Source organism: Pelophylax lessonae (assembly GCF_965119305.1).
Source record: "Pelophylax lessonae genome assembly, chromosome: 3".
Lineage (NCBI taxonomy): Eukaryota > Metazoa > Chordata > Amphibia > Anura > Ranidae > Pelophylax > Pelophylax lessonae.
Window position 1 is genome coordinate 141,359,798 of NC_138770.1, and position 21,369 is coordinate 141,381,166.

The 21,369-nt window shown below is 43.6% G+C and overlaps 1 protein-coding gene across 2 annotated transcripts in view; it reads right to left on the reverse strand.

Moving 5' to 3' along the window:
* Window positions 1-21,369, reverse strand: part of LPIN1 (lipin 1) — a 289,491-nt gene that overhangs the window by 70,687 nt on the left and 197,435 nt on the right. For both annotated transcript variants that reach the window (XM_082252224.1, XM_082252225.1), the window contains exons 8-10: window positions 15,208-15,301; window positions 10,601-10,791; window positions 2,772-2,865 (exon numbers count right to left, since the gene is read on the reverse strand). In XM_082252224.1, the coding sequence (XP_082108350.1) occupies window positions 2,772-2,865; window positions 10,601-10,791; window positions 15,208-15,301 (379 nt within the window). The remainder of the gene's footprint in view (window positions 1-2,771; window positions 2,866-10,600; window positions 10,792-15,207; window positions 15,302-21,369) is intronic.

Genomic DNA, 21,369 nt, shown 5'->3' on the forward strand with positions numbered 1-21,369 from the left:
TTGCAGCTGTAATTGCAGCGATAGGTGGTTCTACAAAGTACTGACTCAGGGGGGCTGAATACAAATGCACGCCTCACTTTTCACATATTTGTAAAAAAAAGTTGAAAATCATTTATCGTTTTCCTTCCACTTCACAATTATGTGCCACTTTGTGTCCCAATAAAATACATTTACATTTTTGGTTGTAACATGACAAAATGTGGAAAATTTCAAGGCACTGTATATTGCAGTAATGAGCAGTAAAACACAAGTTACTACAAAGCAGATGTGTAAATGGGCCCTATAGCAGCACAGTGGATTAGATATAAACTAGGTGGTCTTGTAGCACTGGGATTCTGGGTGCAGGTCCCAGCAGGGATATTTTCTGAATACATTCCACATACGTTTTATGATGCATTTGCACAAATTAGCTACCATCCAAAACAGTCAAAGCATAGGTGTATAGGATGGTGGCAGAGGCACTGCATTCCACACTGACTGATGTGAAAAGATACAAATGTACAATATAAAGCTCTGAGGAATTATTCAGGAGTATAAGAATGTGTAATGTAAATGAATAATACATCCAGTTCTTAGTTACTTTGTACGATTTTTTATTTATTGGTTTAAATTATTCATATAGTGCAGCTAATTCCACAATGCCTTGCAGAGTGCATAAACCATTCATAGGAATAGGACCTGCCTCCAGTACGCTCCCCTCTGTGTCCAGATTTCCTTTCCATGCTTTCACAGTACCAAAACAGAATCAGGAGACGTTCACTTAGCAAAATGTCCATTATAAAAATTTAATGATAGTACATATGGTTGATCTGTGTTCACTTTGCAATATCCAATCATGTGCAAGGAAATTACAAAAAAACTGTTTTTTTTTTTTTTAGGCAAAATGTTATGATCAATAATTTTATTGCAACAATTTATGTTAATATTTTGTTGTTTTGTTCTTTGTGTATGGGTATTATTTTTTTGGAAAATTGCAATAAAAGGGATATTAAAAAGAGAAAAAAAAAAAAAACAGTATTTTGCAAGCACATGATTAGTTGATTAAAGTGGTTGTGAATCCTTACATATAGGAAGTGAAGTGACAGAGGAAACAAATCCTCCTACATAAGTTGGATCTGTTTATTTGCAGCCATTTGTCCTGTACAAACAAAATGGCCTCCGCCCCCACCTATAATTGGCTTTCACAGCAAGGAGCACATGTGCTCCTGCCCTCCTGACATGTCATTTTTGTTGGGGGGGTACCTAGATTTGACAAGTACCCGCTGCCCCTTCCGCTCGGCGGCTCGAGGGGAAGTTCTCCTCTCCCCCTCCCTCCCTGCAATCTTCAGGGACACGTCACAGGTCCCAGAAGATTGTCCGTCCACTTAGGACGCACAGCACAACCCGCGCATGCGCAGTGCGCACCCTGCTGTGAAGCCTCAAGCTGTCACAGCTGGGTCCCACACTAGAGATGCCGGCGCTGCGAAGAGAAGAGGGAGAGATCCGAGGCTCCTGCCGGCCGCATCGCTGGACCGTGGGACAGGTGAGTGTGTGGTTATTAAAAGTCAGCAGCTACACTTTTTGTAGCTGCTGACTTTTAATAAACACCAAAACGGATGGAACTCCGCTTTAACAACCAAATGAACCTGTCCAACAGTATTCATTAAAAACAGGGGTTTAGTTAGAACACATTTGCAAACGCATGTGTAAGCTGCAAGACCACTTCAGGGCACCCTGAATTAGCTGCAGTCCTAACTCCTGTAAATTTAGGATTGGGGGCAGGTGGGCCTGGGGGTAGTCCAGTCCTCCTTTGTCCTGTACATCCTTGTAAAACTCAAGAGATGAAAAGGATTTTTCACAGACTCACAAAGTAGGGGAAAGGGAGCTGCACTTACACACTGTACAAGAGCTCCGATTCCTGATTGGAAGGAAGGGGCAATACCCCACATTCCCACAAACACACAGGAACAGAACTGAGCCTGTCAATCACAGGCTGTGTGATGGAGCTCCCTCCCCTGTCACCTTTTTAACTCTTGATGTTAGGAAATTTTGTCAGAAGTGATTCATGCAGATAGCAGAGGAACTAAACAGCAGGGAGAAATGACACTTTGGAGAGAGGCACTATAACACTTATTACTATAGTAATAAGTGCTTTGTTCAGATTTCATGTCTGAGGTTTACAACCACTTTAAAATCAATAAATCTATGTCTTGTTTACCAAGCTCAGTGAACAGTGTCCTTGCCTAACAATACCCCAATGTCAGGGAAATGTCAGGTTTACCGACTGCAACCTATAGTGGATCTAGAAGATCTCCTAAAGCTTTGTATAATCTGTAACAAATGGAAACATTGCCATTTGCCAAAATGTGCCTAATAAATTCAATGAAGTCGCGCTGTGACTGCATGCCAACCATTGCAATGAAAGATCCCCCTTGGGATCGCAGAAAAAACAGGTTTTCAGGAGGAGGCAGTATCGCCTCCTGAACCCCTGCAAACTAGCGCTCAACCACCTCTGAAAAGTGATCAACCACAGATTGCTTTTCTGAGGGGCAATAAACTTCACGTGACATTGTGAAGACAGTCTTGACATGTGTGTGAGTGTTGTGTGGCTGACAGACTAGATTCTGCAGGGGTCGGGATGTTTTGCAGGCACATCAGTGCAAAGTGTAATTGAGTGATGAATATTCCTATACTATGTCCATTTATTAAATAAATACAGAAGAACATATTCATGATAAATAACTAAATACAAGCTCTACGACAGAAAACAGCTGGACTGAACTGGCACATACTTGTTTCCGATTTTAACAACAAGGTTCGGATCATCAATGATGGAAGGATTGTCCACAAATTGCTGGTATGTTACCACTTGCTCCAAGAACTGCTCTGTAGGAAAAAAAAGATAGGATATCTATAAGATAAACGGATTCCTTAATGTTTCCATTCCATTGAGGATGATCTGTAAGATGAACTGATTCCTTAATGTCTCCATTCCATTGAGGATGATCTGAAGAGGACACATTCAATACAGCAATATGTTCTCTGGCCTTGAAAGATTGGCTCAGAACTGACTTCGTCTTTTTACATTCTGTAGCCAGATTTCAATTATCCAGAGAAGGGTTTACACCTACCCCGACAGTGAATTAGAGATGTAACTTACAGAAACCGGTCATTTTATGTAAAGATACAGTACAATTTATGCAAATTTAAAAAAAAATCAGCAATACACTGGGAAAAAAATATTAGTATAGATCTAGGTTTGTTCCAAGCAGGTTTGAGACCATTTACTGTTGGCTGGCTCACTACCTCTGCTGGAAGTTTATTCCAAGCATTAACCACTTAAGCCCCCGGAGGATTGGCTGCTCAATGACCAGGCCCAATTTTGCGATTCGGCACTGCGTGAGTTTAACGGACAATTGCGCGGTCGTGCGACGCTGTACCCAAACAAAATCGACGTCCTTTTTTTCCCACAAACAGAGCTTTCTTTTGGTGGTATTTGATCACCTGTGTGATTTTTATTTTTTGCGCTATAAACAAAAAAAAGAGCGACAATATTATAACAATATTTTTCACATTCTTTTATATGAAATTCTCAAAAAAAAAAAAAAAATGTAAAAATCGAAATTTAACATTTTAGGCCAATTTGTTTTCTGCTACATATTTTTGGCCAAAAAAAAATCGCAATAAAAGCGTATTTTGATTGGTTTGCGCAAAATGTATTGCGTTTACTAACTACGGGAACGATTTATGTAATTTTTATTGTTTTTAACTAGTAATGGCGGCGATCTGCAATTTTTTTTTGCGGGACTGCGACATCGCGGCGGACGGATCGGATCGCTAACTGACATTTTTGACACTTTTGGGGGTACCAATGACATTACTACAGTAATCAGTGCTATAAATATGCACTGTTACTGTAAAAATTACACTGGCAGGGAAGAGGTTAAGATTACTGGCGATCAAGGAGTTAAGTGTGACCCTAGGGGCGTGATTCTAACTGTCAGGGGGCGTGGCTTTTGAGATCATCACAGAGACATGCGATCCTACATAGCAGGATCACATAGCCTCTGTGATCACTTCAGGGAGAATGACAGACGGCTGTGTTTCCATTAGCCGTCGGTCCTTCTCTCTTAGCTGCGGGAGATTGCGAGTGGCTAGCGGCCAATGGATCCGCCGGTCACACGTGCTGGCTCCCCCACTGACGAGCGAGGGCCGGAGCTTGCCCCCTAGAGTCTCCTGAGCGAGCGACATAGTACTTTGTCACTTTGCCCGGGAGTGGCTGCCTGCCCCAGAAAAACTGCAGCAGGCGGTGGCTAGGTGGTTAACTACCCCTTCAGTAAAATAATAATACTTTCTAAGATTAGTTTTGAACTTTCCTCCAATTAGTTTGAAGTCACGCCCCCGTGTTCTTGATTTTGGTCTCTTATTCACTCCCTTGATGTATTTAAAGGTTTCAATCATGTCTCCCCTTTCCCTTCTTTCCTCCAGACTGCACATATTAAGTTCCTTAAGTCGCTCCCAATATGTTTGATCCCCCAAACCTTTCACCATTTTTGTTACTCCTCTCTGGACTGGTTCTATTTTATAAATATCATATATACAGTGCATTGAAAAAGTATTCATCCCCCTTGACTTTTTACCTATTTTGTTATATTACAGCCTTAATTTCAATGTTTTGTTAATCTGAATTGTATGTGACAGATCAGAACACAATAGTCTAAGTTGGTGAAGTGAAATGAGAAAAATATATACATAAAAACTATTTTTTAGAAATAGAAAACAGTCCATTGGCATGTGCGTATGTATTCACCCCCTTTGTTATGAAGCCCATAAAAAACTCTGGTGCAACCAATTACCTTCAGAAGTCACCTAATTAGTGAAATGATGTCCACCTGTGTGCAATCTAAGTGTCACATTATCTGTCATTACATGTACACACCTTTTTTGAAAGGCCCCAGAGGCTGCAACACCTAAGCAAGAGGCACCACTAACCAAACACTGCCATGAAGACCAAGGAACTCTCCAAAAAAGGAAGGGACAATGTTGTTGATAAGTACAAGTCAGGGTTAGGTTATAAAAAAATATCCAAATCTTTTATGATTCCCAGGAGCACCATCAATCTATCATAACCAAATGGAAAAAACATGGCACAACAGCAAACCTGCCAAGAGACGGCTGCCCACCAAAACCCACGGATCGGGCAAGGGGGGCATTAATCAATGCCAGCCGCTGTCAAAGTCCAGCCTCCTGGACCGGCTTCTATGATAGACAACACACTAGTCCAATGTCGGGAAATTGAAGTAGTGTGACGTCTATCATTGGAGTCGGTCCAGGAGGCGGGACTTTGACAGCGGCTGGCATTGAAGATCCTGTGTCCCAGCAGGAAATCCTCTCTGTGTGATCTGACCAGCTCTCCCCCCTGTGAGCCCTGTGCGCTGATGAGGCTACATTAATGTGCACTGATGAGGCTGCAATAATGTGCACCGATTGGCACTGAAGAGGCCGCATTGATGGGACACTGCTAAGCTGCACTAATAGGCATGGCTAGGCTGCACTGATGAGAGCTGATAAAGTCGCTGTTAATATTTATTTTAATAACTTAATTCTGCATAAAGCCTTTAATACTGTCTGTCTATATATATATATATATATATATATATATATATATATATATATATATATATATATATATATATATATATATATATATATATATATATATATACATATACATATACATACACACACACATACATATACACACGTAGGACTTTTCAGAGGATAGTGAAAGAGTGAGATTTGCAAGCATTCAGGGGGTGATAATGCCACCTCCTAATGTCTATTTCTTTTTTTAACTGCCAAATGGCAATTTTGCATTGTGGAGCAGTCTGATTCACCTGTCACCTGACAAAAAAAGCATTGCGACTGCCGCAATGTGTACTCACCGGTAGCTCCAGGTCTGCTTGTAGGTGGCCGGTCAAGGTTGGGGGTGTTAAGAAACACAAACTAACCACCTATTTTTACTGCCCCATGGGCCATCCATGTAAAAGAAGCATTAGGCCCTTTTCACATGGACGGAACGATCGAGTCCACCTGTCAGTTTTTAAGGCGAACCTGATCTGACATTCCATTACTCTCTATGGAGTGGCAGATGTCAATGGACATGTGTCCGTTGACGCCGCTGACATCTGATCTAAAACTGTCTGCTAACAGACATATGGGGATCTTCACCATCCACATGGCAGGTGGGGTCAGATGACAGTCGGATGGACAGGCAGTCTGTTTCCATCCGACAGCCCATAGAAGACAGTGGGATGTGTACGCTCTGCATCAGCAGAGCAGACATGGACCTGCCATCCGCCTGCTCAGTGGGATCAGCGGAGAGATCCCCTACTTAGCAGGCAGATCCACTGGAAGACTCTGCCAAGGTGAAAGTGAGCACATAACGTTTCGGTGGGGCGCAGCCCTTCTTTGTTCATAAAATTAAAGCGCAACTCCACTTAGGTTGAGAAAAACAAACCTCTAGGTGATCTATGCACCTTACAAGGATTATAACAATCGTTGCTGCAGATTCCTACCTTTTGTTATTCTGAAGAAATTCCTCTGTTTCTCTGTGCCCAGGAAGAAAAGTGAGTCCAATGGCAGTGGTTTCATAATTATCAATCAACTGCTTCACCTGCACTAATGAGGAAATCTGCTGGGCCTGCATCCCTTTAGACATGTTCCTTTTGGGAGTATCTCACCAAAAAGGTAAGACTTTAATAACATTAAATTACAATATGACTTGTGTCGCAATTGTATACGCTATACAGTATTATTTATTCTTTATTTGCTAATTTATTTTCCCAGGAAAAAGGAGTTACCCTTTAATTTTGCACTCTTCTTTAAAATTTGCATGAGCCACTCTCTTTGAATGCAGGCTCACCTCTACATAACTATATTTATATATATATATATATTATATAAAAATAAATATAAATATAAATCGGATCATGATCCTCATGACTACAAAAGTCTATAGATGCTAACATTTTTTAGACAGGCACAATAGTACAGCTATGGTGTAGAAGTCACCTCCAGCAAGATCCCCATACAGCAGTACCTCTGTGTTGCAGTGTGAAGCCTGTTATTGGAACAGACATACTGAACATAAACAGATGGCATACAAGCCGCTGGCACTAGAGGCGGCTGCGTTATTTCTGCTGAGGAAGTTTTAATGAAATTCACAAAAGTACACGGCAAGATTGTAGAACAATGTGCTATAAATATTTTAGTCACACATTTATGAAAAACATCAAGCTGGAAAACAAAGCGAGATGGGAAGAGGCTTCTACAGAAAATGTTGGTAAACCCAGAAACCAGACTGGAACCTGCTCTGCTCACCAGCAACTAGCCTGGGACCTGCCCACATAGCCACTAATCGGAAGTCGTTCATAGGGGCCAATAAAACTGCACAGCAAACCTTAAAGCCAAAACCAAAAAAAAAAAAGTTCCAAAAGAAGAGAAGAGGAGAGGGAGGAGCACAGAACTTCCCCTTTAGTGTGAAGTTCCGAGCTCCTCCCTCTCCTCTTCTTCTTTTGGAACTTTTTTTTTGAGCAGGTACCCAATTTTTGTCAGGTACCTGTTCCCACTTTCACCGGAAGTCAGCCCCCATCCCCCCAGCAACCTAATGGGACACATCACAGGTCCCTGGAGACAGCAGGATCACTCATACAGTGCAGCATGGCTCACGCATGTGCAGTGGGATGCCAACTGTGAAGCCGCAAGGAGTCACAGCTGGCTTCTCACACTAATCGTGCCAGTGACGGGGACCTGAAGACCGGCACAGGAACCAGCCTGGGTGAGCACAGCCCTGGATCCCTAGACAGGCAAATATCCTTATATTAAACGTCAGCAGCTACAGTATTTGTAGCTGCGGACTTCATTTTTTTGAACCCCTAGGCACCAACAGTACACATATATGCGTCCTCTCGGCCAGTGGGCCTTGGTGATTAGAGGCTGCATATCTGTGTACCAATTTGCAGACACACCTGTGCAGAGAGTGCGCTCCCAGCACAATTACTAGCGGCTAACAGAAAGCTACTGATCGCTATTTGTAGTTGGGAGCTTTCTGATCAAATGACCGCCGTGACAGCCAATCACGGCAGTCACATAATCATAAACCCTGCTCTGTCTCCGGCAACTAAAGGGCCAGGAGCCACCGTCGCAAAGGGGTTTAACCTGACTAAAGAATCGCTTTAACAAATACACCAGAAAACCGTGCTAAATGTGCCCAAAAATACAAGAAGTGCTAAAGGACAGTCACACTCACTATTATCAGGATACCCTAAAAACAAAATTAAAAACATAGAAACAAAATGTTTCTTGGCAGTGAGTGGACATTGTACCATGGCCTCCTCGCCCTTCTGCTGGCTATACAGTATAGAAATTGTACAATCTCCTTTAGAGTTACTAAAACTATTATATTAGTATTAGAAGGACTGACATACACACTTTATTCGATTTGTATCAAATGAGGCAGGCCCTTTTGCTACATAGTGGATGGTAGATCTAAAGGAGATTGTACAATCAAGTCCTTAGGGTTCAGTATGGAGTTGGCCCACCCTTTGCAGCTATAACAGCTTTAACTCTTCTGGGAAGGCTGTCCACAAGGTTTAGGAGTGTGTCTATGGGAATGTTTGACCATTCTTCCAGAAGCGCATTTGTGAGGTCAGGCATTGATGTTGGACAAGAAGGCCTGGCTCACAGTCTCTGCTTTAATTCATCCCAAAGGTGTTCTATCGGGTTGAAGTCAGGACTGTGCAGGCCCCAAACTCACTCATCCATGTCTTTATGGACCTTCCTTTGTGCACTGGTGCGCAGTCATGTTGGAACAGGAAGGGACCATCCCAAAACTGTTCCCAGAAAGTTGGAAGCATGAAATTATCCAAAATGTCTTGGTATGCTGACGCCTTAAGAGTTCCCTTCACTGAAACTAATGCCTCGTACACACGCATCGATTATTGGCCGGGAATTTTCGGCCAACGTCCGATTGGCCGATTTTCGGCATGTTAGTATGATGCTTCCGACAACCGACTCAGACTTTTCGGCCAAATAAAATCTGGTGTGCAGGCTATAAAATTTTTGTTGGCCGTCAACAGAACGGCCGATTTTCCGTCAGTCAGTACAGATTTCGGCAGACAAAAATCTGATGAGCAAGACTGGGCATGCTCATTGAAGAAAAAACACACGGAAAGTAAACCAGCACATGACATCACTTCTGAAGTAGATTTTTGTTGGCCGAGAAAATTTGTGTGTAGTCTAGGCACATTCCAACCAACAAAACACCACTCTGGACAAAAGACGGACGACCGGTCGGCCGATAATCATTGCGTGTGTACGAGGCATAAGGGACCAAGCCCAACCCCTGAAAAACAACCCCACACCATAATTTCCCCCCCGCCACCACCACCACTTGCACAATTTGGACCAGTGCACAAAGCAAGGTCCATAAAGACATGGATGAGTGGGTTTGGGGTGGAGAAACTTGACTGGCCTGCACAGAGTCCTGGCCTCAAACCCGGATGAACACCTTTGGGATGAATTAGAGCGCAGACTGCGAGCCAGGCCTTCTCGTCCACATCAGTGCCTGACCTCACAAATGCGCTTCTTGAAGAAGAATGGTCAAACATTTCCAAAGACACACTCCTAAACCTTGTGGATAGCCTTCCCAGAAGAGTTGAAGCGGTTATAGCTGCAAAGGTTGGGCCAACTCAATATTGAACTCTACAGACTAAGACTGGGATGGCATTAAAGTTCATGTGAGGCAGGGGTCCCAATACTTTTGACAATATAGTGTGTGTGTGTGTGTGTGTATGTATATGTATATATACACATACACACACACACACACATATATATATATATACACACACATATACATACATACATACACATATACATACATATATATATACTGAGAATTAATTAAACACAGGTGGACTCTATTTACTACATAGGTGACTTCTGAAGGCAATTGTTTCCACTAGATTTTAGTTAGGGGTATCAGAATAAAGGGGGCTGAATACAAAGCACGCCACACTTTTTAGAGATTTGTAAAAAGAAAAATTGAAAACCATTCATCATGTTCCTTCCATTTCACAATTATGTGCCTTTTTATGTTGATCTATTACATAAAACCCCAATAAAATACATTTACGTGTTTGGTTGTAACATGACAAAATAGTGGAACATTTCAAGGGGTATGAATACTTTTTCAGGGCACTGTATATACACCTGAAATTCGTACATTCACTCTTGAATGTAAAAGCATACAGTATGACACTACAAAGCCAGGGAAATTCCTGTATTACTTTCTGTCTAAGGTTTACTATTTCCTGTTTATTGGAGGTAATTATGTAGATTGGTTGTCCAGTGACCAAGCTGGAGAGAGAGAGGTGACACAGTAAGATGTATTACTAACCCATAAAGGAAACCTGTCACCTGCCTGGTTGTGCAGTGTCAGAGGCATGCAGGTCACAAGACTAAGTTTACATTTACAGATATCTTTTTTTTTGCTGTACTTCAGAAAGTAAAGACGATTTGCATGTTTGCCTGGAGTTCATAAGCTCTATAAATGTACCTTTTGTCAGTTCTTTGTTCTCACTGAGGCCACCGCATAATGATATAGCAATAGAAGGCAGATCTCGAATCCCATCAGAGATGCTTTCTACTCCGCTGTCCACTCCAGAGCTTCCCACAGACTGCGGTGACTGGTTGGTGGAACGGACACCATTTTCTGCTGCGATTTTTCCTGGTGCAGGCGGATCACCACTGAATGGATACAAAAAAATAAATAAATAAATATATAGACAAAAAAATTACAAATACAGCGCAGAACAATAGAAGATGTAGGGGACAAGGATAGGTCCTGCACAGCCCTAACTAGCAATTTCAACTACCCTATGATTGTTGCTGCTCTAGGGCCTTATGTGTACTTATGTGCTTGTGCAGTATTTAGAGACTGACCTTACCAATACAGATAAAAATAAGAAGAGCATGCGGCGGCTCACAATGTGCATTCACAGTGACGTCACATTAGCAAAGGAAATCATATCACAGTAAAGCTGTGATAATGTCATTGCCTTATTGGGCCCATCAGATTTAAGCTAAAATTAAATTAAAGTGGTCGTAAACCTTAGATATGATATCTGAACAAATCCTATTCCTCTATAGTGTGTACTTGTCTCAGTCCAGAGCACTAAGTGTAATTTCTCTCTGCTGCTTTATTCCTCTATCAGCATGAGTCACTCCTGAGAAGTTTTCCTGACAGCAAGAGAAAAATGGTGACAGGGGAGGGAGCTCCAGCAGTTTAACAGCCTTAGCACTGAGCTCTCCTCAAGCAATCAAAGAAAAAGTTTGACCGCACTCAGGAGTTGATGAAATGGAAGCGTTTTATTCCCCATAAAACTTGAATACATTCAGTGCATCACACAGACATGGGACAGGTTGACGCGTTTCACAATTCTACAGATCGCTTACTCATAACCAATTGGGGAATAAAACACTTCCATTTCATTAACTCCTGAGTGCGGTCAAACTTTTTCTTTGATTGCTTGATGACTGGATGGCGGATCCGACCTGCACCGGTGTGCTTTGCCTCACCTGAGCGGCTTTTTTTTGTTACTACAAATGAGCTCTGCTCGCTGAGCTCTGCAAAGTGTGACTTCAGCTCTACACCCCTTTTTTTTCGCAACGCTCAGACAAGCGTTATAAATTCTGAACGAATGTAAAGAAGAGAAGACTGCAGATAAACAGGTACAACTTGTGTAGGATACAGGTACAACTAATGTGTATCACCCGAGGATAGTCCTTCCACTGTGGATATGTAAGAATTTACCATTTTAAATATGTTAAAACAGGATTACAAACTAATCTCTATAAAGTAAAGTCTTTGATGCTAAAACCTAGTACCAACATGCGTTAATAGCCAAGGTTCCTTTTAAGAAGCAGCTCCAGGTAACAAAGTGAAATCAATCAGTGAGCTTGGAACACTCTCCAAAAAAACTACAACTGAGCTAAAATCAGACATTTTTTTGTCTAACTTATGTCCTCTGTGGTCAGAATCTAGAAAGCATGGTGCAGGTTCACTGGCAGTACAATTCCTGAATCTGATATTGGGTGGGAAAAACTGAAGTGGATGGAGGATTCTGTCAGATGTTTTTTTTCCACCCTGTGTGACAGCCAGCAACAGCAGCTGTCATATTACCAAACAGTGATGTATTGATGCAGCTGCTGTGAGAATTTTCCATCTGGTTGGAGGGGGGGTGGGGATTAGAGTGCTGCCTGATTACACAGAGCAGGGTTCATCTGCTTACCCGGCGCGGGCGCTGTCATATGAAGTCCCGCCTCCTGGACCGACTCCTACCTATGATAGAAAGCACACTGGTGACATCCATCATAGGAGCCGGTCCAGGTCACTCTGCATTGGATGGAGGCACTGGTCACTCTGCATTGGATGGGGGCACTGGTCACTCTGCAGTGGATATGTGATTGAATGTGCAGAATATCTGCCCATTTCAGCCGATACTGATACGTTGTGATCAAAATATCGATATCGGCCCTGGAAAACCCATATCGGTCTATCCCGAATACACAGGGATCATCCAAAATGTGATGCACCTACATCCAACTTCACTTTCCTGTAGAGCCCCAGGACTCCAAAAAAATCAGGGTGATCTATAATGCAAACACTGACAACCTCCCACCTTCATCAACTCAATGGAAGCAGTCCAAAGCTGGAAACCACAAGAGAGGGTCTCTGTTTACATACGAACGCATCCTGGTTTTTAGGGGAGCTCCACAAGACATTTCAAGCTGGTGTTCAGCTGTGCCTACTATAAAGTATACATCCCATTTTCTTTACCTAAATGTCCTTGTAGGTCTACTTAACTGCAGGCGGTGGGATTTATCTTGATAAAGGGGTTTTCACCTCAAAATAATGTTTGATTTTTCCACCTCCACCCCTGCAGCTGGCTTTCCAGGTTTTCTAGCTACCCTTTATTGGTATTTTTATTGTTACATTCCTTCGCTCTATATACAGAACATTGATATGTTTTGTTACGTTTGCCCTCCCCTACACTCTGTTCTACATTTTGGTTTGGTTATTAGCACCGACCCCTCTATTAGACAAGTTACTATGGTACAGTTTAGCAGTCACTGTGGAGGGATCCCCTACACTTACTATCTTAAAAAAATATGTTTGCCATTATGAGATTTTGAGTACAAAATAATCATCTTAAATTGAATGGTTTGGCGTGATGCCTTTCATTTGTAGTACTACTTAAAGTGATACTAAACACACACTGTTTTATTTACATTGTTCCTTCTATTTCTGCACGTGGATGATGGCACTGTAATTATTTGAATTTAAAAAATAAATCAAAGTCCTTTTTTCCTAATCGATATACAGCTGTCACATGACTCAAATCTTCCCCAGCCCATCTGCAGGGAAACATAAGCAGAGGAGCTTGGAGTCCTCTGCTGCTGGTCCCATGTTCTGAAAAAAAAAACAGCCTTTGGTATAGAGAGTAGAAACCAATAAACAGTTTTAAATTGTCATCCAAATAAGTATTTGAAATCAAATCTTTATTATTTTTTGGCAATATGGTGTGGGAGGATTTCTGCCAGTCACAGGCTGTGTCACACCCCTCCAGCCTGTGTCTTAGAATAGGAGAGAGGTGAAGCCTCAATCAATCTACATGTAATATGCCACCCCCCCATTGTGTTTAGCTGATTAGTTGGCATGGAGGAGGGAGGGAGTTTGCTGTCATTTACCACTGTGTACAGTATACACCCACATGTGTGACTCTATAGTCACATGGGCTGCTCAGATATGATAGGGAGGAAATGCTCAGCTTAGACACTCACTGAAAACTGAGCATGTGCAGAGTTGCCACCACAGCTGCAAAATCCCTAGCTGCATTGGGGAATATGACCAGAAGGTGGAGATAGAGAACAGCAGGATCAACCAGGTTTTTTGCAGAATACAGAAAATGAATCTCATAGTGACTAAGTATGAATGAACAGCATGTAATATACCATTTATTGATAGTTTTTTTATGATGTGGTAGTAGGGCTACTTTAATTACCCATTAGCCAATTGCACTAAGCTTTGAACTAAAATGAATAGCCATCATAATGTTTGTTGGTTTTTTTTATGCTTCTCGGTTTATTCTTATTGAAATTATTGCTATGACTGCAAATGTATACATTTTAAGCAGCAGTTCTTTTTATAGTGATGTACTGCCATGAAGCCTCAATTACCATGGACAGTTAATGAGCAAATTCAAGCACATCCCTTATCCTTTTAATTTAAAGGGCATAGAAAGTTTTTTAAAACCGTAAAGCCAGCCATAAAGGGATCACAATTTGGCAGCTTCAGTAGGGACCAGACACATTTATATCCATCTATGGGCAGGCTGGTTGTACTGTAGTCAATCTATCAATTTTAGTAAAAGCCGCCGGCAACAGAAACACCTCTCGCCATCAGAAAACAATAGTGCAGCGGAAGGGATTCCCCATCAATATTGACTGTGTTGATTTTTTTCCCTGAACCCCTGATTTTAGGAAAGAAAATTGCAAAAATTTATTGCCAGCCCATAAGGTGTATACACACAAGAACAGAATAAACGATTTTCATTTGATGTGTACCATTCTTGTATGATTTTCGTACGAGAAAAAACAGAAACTAAAGTGTGCATGATCAGAAACAAACAACAACAAAAAGCTTTTGTCGTATGAGAATTTCCGTATATTTCCCTCCTCTGTTCCGACTTGCTGTAAACAGAGGAAAATCGGACGATTGTTCGCCTGATTTTCTCAGTGTGTAGCAGCCCTTATTGTAGCAACCAGAAACCTACTATTAGGCTTACATTGTATATATTATACATAGATAGTTGAGATAAAGAGGTATTAGCAGGGATAATAGATTCAGGAGAGTGTCACAATTGTGCCGATGTTCACTAGTAGACCAAAGAGCAGGCAGGAGGCGGGGCAGTGGCACCAAGTCTGTTCAACTTCAGGATTTGAAACACATTGCTGTGAAGCCAAAGAGTATATCTCGTGTGTATCCCAAGAGCATGTGAATTACTTTACTAATATTTTCACATGCAAAACGATTCCTCTGCATGTGCTGTGTGTTCACTGTAGTTATATATTATAGGATAAAGGAAAAGAAAGGTCAAGTACCTTTTTGGGAAATACAATGCAGCAATTTCAGGATCCATGCAGGTGATGTCATCTAAATAAACACCATCGGCTCCAAGATGTCTGCTTCGCTTATCTGGAATAGAGCATATATAGAAATTGGAGATTAGTACATATACAACATTGCAATACAATCCCCCTGTTTTATTGTTATGGTTTTTTCATTGTTAACCATAGTTTGCTTTGCAGATACCACCATTCTACTGTTTTATTGCACTGTATACTATTATATTGTAAGGTTTTATTGTTACTGTGTTTTATCGTTAGCCATTGTTTCCTTTGCAGGTACGCCCATCAGCTGCAGCACTGATTTGCTTATTCTGACAGCAACAGCGTTTGCTCTCAGCATATACGTAAATCAATGATTGTAGCACTGTAGGAGACGACTTCACGACCGCAGTTAAAAAAAAAAACGGAATTTTTGTAAAATCTTACCGTAAAATTCCTTTCTCTGAGTCCTCCGACAGTCGCCGCCCACTCACAAGTCTTCACCAATGGGTATTGACCTTTGCTCCGCAGGAGTAGCTAGGCACAAGATTCGTTAATAACAAAAGCTTTTAGCATAGACACACCCCTAGGGGCTGTCCCCTTAGTCAATACCTCCCTGCACCAGCATTCCCAACTCAGTTTGGTAGCATAGCAGTAAGAGTACACAAAAACCCCAAAAGAGGGGCGGGGGGCGGCGACTGTCGGAGGACTCAGAGAAAGGAATTTTACGGTAAGATTTTACAAAAATTCAGTTTTCTCTTACGTCCTCCGACAGTCGCCGCCCACTCACAAGTCTTCACCAATGGGATGTCCCAAAGCAGTGTAGACCTGAGGGGTGGGAGACGCAGCCGCAAAAAAAAGGCAACGCAGTAACCACATCAGAGAAAGGAACCTTACACACAGTAAGAGAACCAACTGGGCAACAGGAAAACGTGCTCAACAGGAGCAACAACCCAGGAAAAACAAGTAACCCAGGGGTAAAACACCCCAACAGCCAAGGACCCAAAAACAAGGGTTCCTAAGGCACTGCCGCACTGAGAACTTTACGGCCAAAGGAGGCATCGGCCGATGCCTGAACATTCACCTTATAAAACTTTGAGAAGGTGTGAACGGACGACCAAGTCGCCGCCTTACACACCTGGGCCACAGAAGCCTGATGCCAGAAAGCCCAAGACGTCCTCAACGACCTGGTAGAGTGCGCTTTTACAGGGAAGGGAGGAACCCTCTCCTTCAAGGCATAGGCCTGCACAATGGTTTGCCTAATCCATTTGGCGATAGTCGCAGCGGACGCCGCCATGCCCTTCCGAGGTCCCTCAGGAAGGACAAAGAGGGAATCCGACTTGCGAAAAGGCTTAGTGGACGACAGGTAAACCCTGATCGCCTGGACAACATCCAAGGAATGTAAGGCAACCTCCTTAGGATGATTCGGCTTCGCGCAGAGCGAAGGCAAGACAATTTCCTCATTAAGGTGAAAATCCGAGATCACTTTCGGCAGAAAGGAAGGGTTAGGTCGCAAGACCACCTTATCCCTGTGAACCACCAAGTAGGGAGAGCTGCAGGACAAAACCGCCAGCTCCGACACCCTGCGAGCCGAAGTGATCGCCACCAAAAAAGCCACCTTTTTGGACAACAGAGGCAACGAGATCTCCCTGATCTTTTCAAAGGGAGCATGTTGCAACACGGACAGAACTAGGTTCAAGTCCCATGGAGGCAAAGGCTCCCTCCTAGGAGGGGCCAAATGTCGCACCCCCTGAACAAAGGTGCGGACCAATGAATTTGACGCCACAGGGCGCTGAAAAAGAACGGCCAGCGCAGAAATCTGGCCCTTAATCGTGGCCAGCGTCAAACGCTGGTCCACTCCAGTTTGGAGGAAAGCCAACACTCTCGACACCGAGTACGAGCGAGGGGAATACCCCCTGGACTCACACCAGGCAAAGTATGCTTTCCAAGTACGGTAGTAAATCTTCCCCGAAGAGGCTTTTCTAGCCTTGATCAAAGTGGGAATGACCTCAGGGGAGAGACCCCTATCCTTCAGGACCTGTCCTTCAACAGCCAGGCCGTTAAAGCCAGCGACTGTAAAGCAGGATGGAATATCGGCCCTTGAGACAGAAGGTCTTTCCGAAGCGGCAGGCGCCACGGAGCGTCGACTGCCAGATTGACGAGGTCTGCGTACCAAGACCGGCGAGGCCAGTCCGGTGCCACCAGAATCACCGTATGCGGTTCCGAGGCTAACCTGCGAAGGAGCCTGGACAGCAGCTGAATCGGTGGAAAGGCATACATCAGACGATACCGATGCCAGGGCGCCACTAACGCATCCGAGGCGTCCGCCCGAGGATTGCGCGTCCTTGCCATGAACCTTTCCACCTTGTTGTTTAGACGAGACGCGAACAGGTCCACATCTGGGGAACCCCACTTCGCGCACAACATCTGGTAGACATCCGGGTGAAGGGACCATTCCCCCTGGTCCAGGGTCTGGCGACTTTATGGTCCAACCGAACTCTTGCAGTGTCTGCACCGTGGTGGACAGGTCTACCGGATGGCGTGGGGAGCCGTCTCCAGCGACAAACCGCTATCAAGACGACAGGGAGTGCCGCAGCCAGGACGCTGTGGACTGCAGCACAAGACCGCAGAATGGCGTCCAGTGAGGTAGCCACCTCACAGGCAGAATCCCTGCAGCGAGCAGGGATGGGTCGTTCATGGCGCCAGGGCGAACCGTAGCTGAACGCTCGATGGCAGGCTGGGGATCCATCTGGCCCTCAGCCCTGGGATCCAGGGCGGCCAGTCCGAGACCCAGCACCACATGATCATCTTCATCCGAAGATCCCTAAACTAAAGCTGACAAAATAACAGCTAGTAAAGAAAAGAAAAATACTTGAAATAAAATCAAAAAAAGGGTAGAAGGCTGAGACTGAAGCCCCAGCACAGGAAAGCCTGCTACTCCTAAGCTAGGCAAGATCAAACTGAGTTGGGAATGCTGGTGCAGGGAGGTATTGACTAAGGGGACAGCCCCTAGGGGTGTGTCTATGCTAAAAGCTTTTGTTATTAACAAATCTTGTGCCTAGCTACTCCTGCGGAGCAAAGGTCAATACCCATTGGTGAAGACTTGTGAGTGGGCGGCGACTGTCGGAGGACGTAAGAGAAAAATATATATGGCGAAGCATAGAGGGTGGGGTGGACACAGAGGGGGAATCTCCCCTATGCTTCACCATATATTTAACACTTTTCTTGACAGAGATTTCTTCATCCACATCGATCGATGTGAACGGAGGAATCTGCTATGTTCTTTTGGGCTGAACAAAAAAAAAATAAAAAAAGAAAAAAAAGAGCATTGCATGTATACCCATCATTAGAAGTGGATGGATGTTGGGCAGTCTAATAGTGGGCATACCACACACCTTCTGGCAGAGATTTTGTTCATCCACATGTGAATGAAGGAATCTGTTAGGTTCTCTTTTTTCATTCAGCCCACATAAAAAAAATTAATAAAAATATTGCATAAAAAATAAAAAAAAATAAAAAAAACAAAAAGAAGAATATATGCCCAACAAGGACAACCAACATACTGGTATGTCGCTGGACTTTGAGTGGTCATACCAGGATAATGCATGCAGATTTAGGCATCATCCTGGTATCACTTTTTACAGCCAGTGGTTGACTTTCATGTAAAAGCAATGCTGGCGGCTGATTAGCCGCTAGACTGCTTTTACAAGCAGTGGGAGGGGGCTTCTTCCCTCCTCCCCCCCCCCGCCTTCCACGGTTTTCTCAGGCTCTCCTGCCCCACCGGGTAACCAGAGACTGCAGTCCGTGGTTCCGTCAGCTGACCATAGAGCTGATTGGAGACCAGAATGGCTCCAATAATCTCTATGGCCAAAGCTACCGGAAGCTATGAGCATTTCAGGAGTTCGATTTTGCCAAATAAAAATGTATGTAAACAGCAATTGCATCATGCATGGGAGGCGTCGCCGCAAACGTTTGATTGAGGGCAGTAAATCTTGCAGAGGGCCTCCTCTGTAAATCTACATACTACATTTTTACAAGCCTTTAAAAGCATTTACAGGTTACCAATTTAGATTGTAGCTGCTGCAATTTTAAAGCATGTCATGTTTGGGATCTATGTACTCGGCATAAGATATTTTATATCTTACCAAACAATTTGGCAATATATAGTGTATTTGTGCATTACATTTTAAAAGAGTGTTTCCCGTAAAATCCTTTTCTCTTAAGTTTGACGGACGCAGTCCTCTGATCCATATCAGTAGGGTTATACAGGAGTAGAACACTAGGCAGAAAAAAACGCTCTGGCTACGTCTATGGGCAGTCCCGGGGGGTACACCCTCTCTCTTCCTGCATAGGATGTCAGTTTTGTTTCAAAGCTGTGTCAGAAAAGTAACACCAACCCAACTCCAAATAGAGGGACCGGTAATGCGTCCGTCAATGAACTTAAGAAAAAAAGGATTTTACGGTAAGTCAAAAAATCGGATTTTTGTAAGATCTTACCGTAAAATCCTTTTCTCTTAGCTCATTGACAGACGTAGTCTTCTTGATTCTTCACAAGAACTGGGTTATGTTGTCTCCGCAGGAGTAGGACTAGGCAGAAAAGAAAAAACGTTCTGGCTCCACCCTAGGGGCAGTCCCAGAGGGTATATCCTCCCTCTCTCTGCTACAAGGCATCAGTTCTGTCACAAAGCAGCAACAGAGAATTTAACCCAACTCAATGATAGAGGGGCGGGTACTACGTCTGTCAATGAGCTAAGAGAAAAAGGATTTTACGGTAAGATCTTACAAAAATCCGATTTTCTCTGTCGCTCATTGACAGACGTAGTCTTCTTGATTCACAAGAACTGGGACATCCAGAAGCAGTGCCACAAATGAGGGGTGGGATTGACAGAAATCAAAATCCAATCTAGAAGGCCCAACCGGTGCCAAACTAGAAGTTTTAAAGGCTCATTATAAACAAAGAATGAGACTCAAATAAAAATTCCAACGGAAAAAAACCCTCGAGGTAGACCACTGGTCTCCTCAAATGGCGGCCTGCAAAACCTTGCGGCCAAACGAGGCATCAGACGATGCCATTACATCAACTTTATAATGTTTTGTAAAGGTATGCACCGACGACCAGGTAGCCGCCTTGCACACCTGGACCACTGACGCCTGATGGCGAAAGGCCCATGACGCACTAAGTGCCCGAGTGGAGTGCGCCTTAACAGGGAACGGGGGCTCCCGACCCTTAATAGAATAAGCCTGTACCACCGTCTGTCTGATCCATTTGGAAATAGTCGCGGCAGATGCAGGCAACCCCTTTTTGGGTCCATCCGGGACCACAAAAAGTGAATCCGTCTTGCGAAACAAGTCTGTCGTTTTCAAGTATACCCTGATCGCCCGGACCACATCCAAGGAGTGCAAAGCAAACTCCCGAGGATGACTGGGCTTAGGACACAGGGAAGGTAATACAATTTCTTCATTCAGATGAAATTCTGAAACCACTTTTGGTAGGAAGGATGGATTCGGACGAAGAACCACCTTATCTCTATGAACCACCAGATATGGGGAACGACAAGATAATGCGGCCAGTTCTGACACCCTGCGTGCAGAAGTGATAGCCACCAAGAAGGCCACCTTCTGGGACAACGTAGGTAGAGGAATCTCCCTAATATCTTCAAAGGGAGGTTTCTGAAGAACCGACAATACTAAATTAAGATCCCAGGGTGGTAACGGCGCGCGCACTGGCGGAGCCAGATGTCGCACCCCCTGGATGAAATTCCGCACCAAGGAATGAGTAGCCAAAGGCTTCTGAAAGAAGATAGCTAAGGCTGAGACCTGACCCTTGATAGTACTCAAGGCCAGTTTCTGCTCAACCCCTTGTTGCAGAAAAGCTAATATTCGACTAACCGAATAAGACCGTGGACGGAACCCCAAAGGTTCACACCATGCAATGTAGGACTTCCATGTGCGATGATAAATCTTTCTGGAAGTCGCTTTCCTTGCTTTAACTAGAGTAGGAATAACTGAAGCTGACAAACCCTTGTCCTTCAGCACCTGGGTCTCAATAGCCAGGCCGTTAAAGCCAGCGATCGTAAAGCAGGATGGAAGATCGGTCCCTGAGACAGTAGGTCCTCCCTGAGAGGAAGTCTCCACGGGACGTCTGCCACCAGTCTG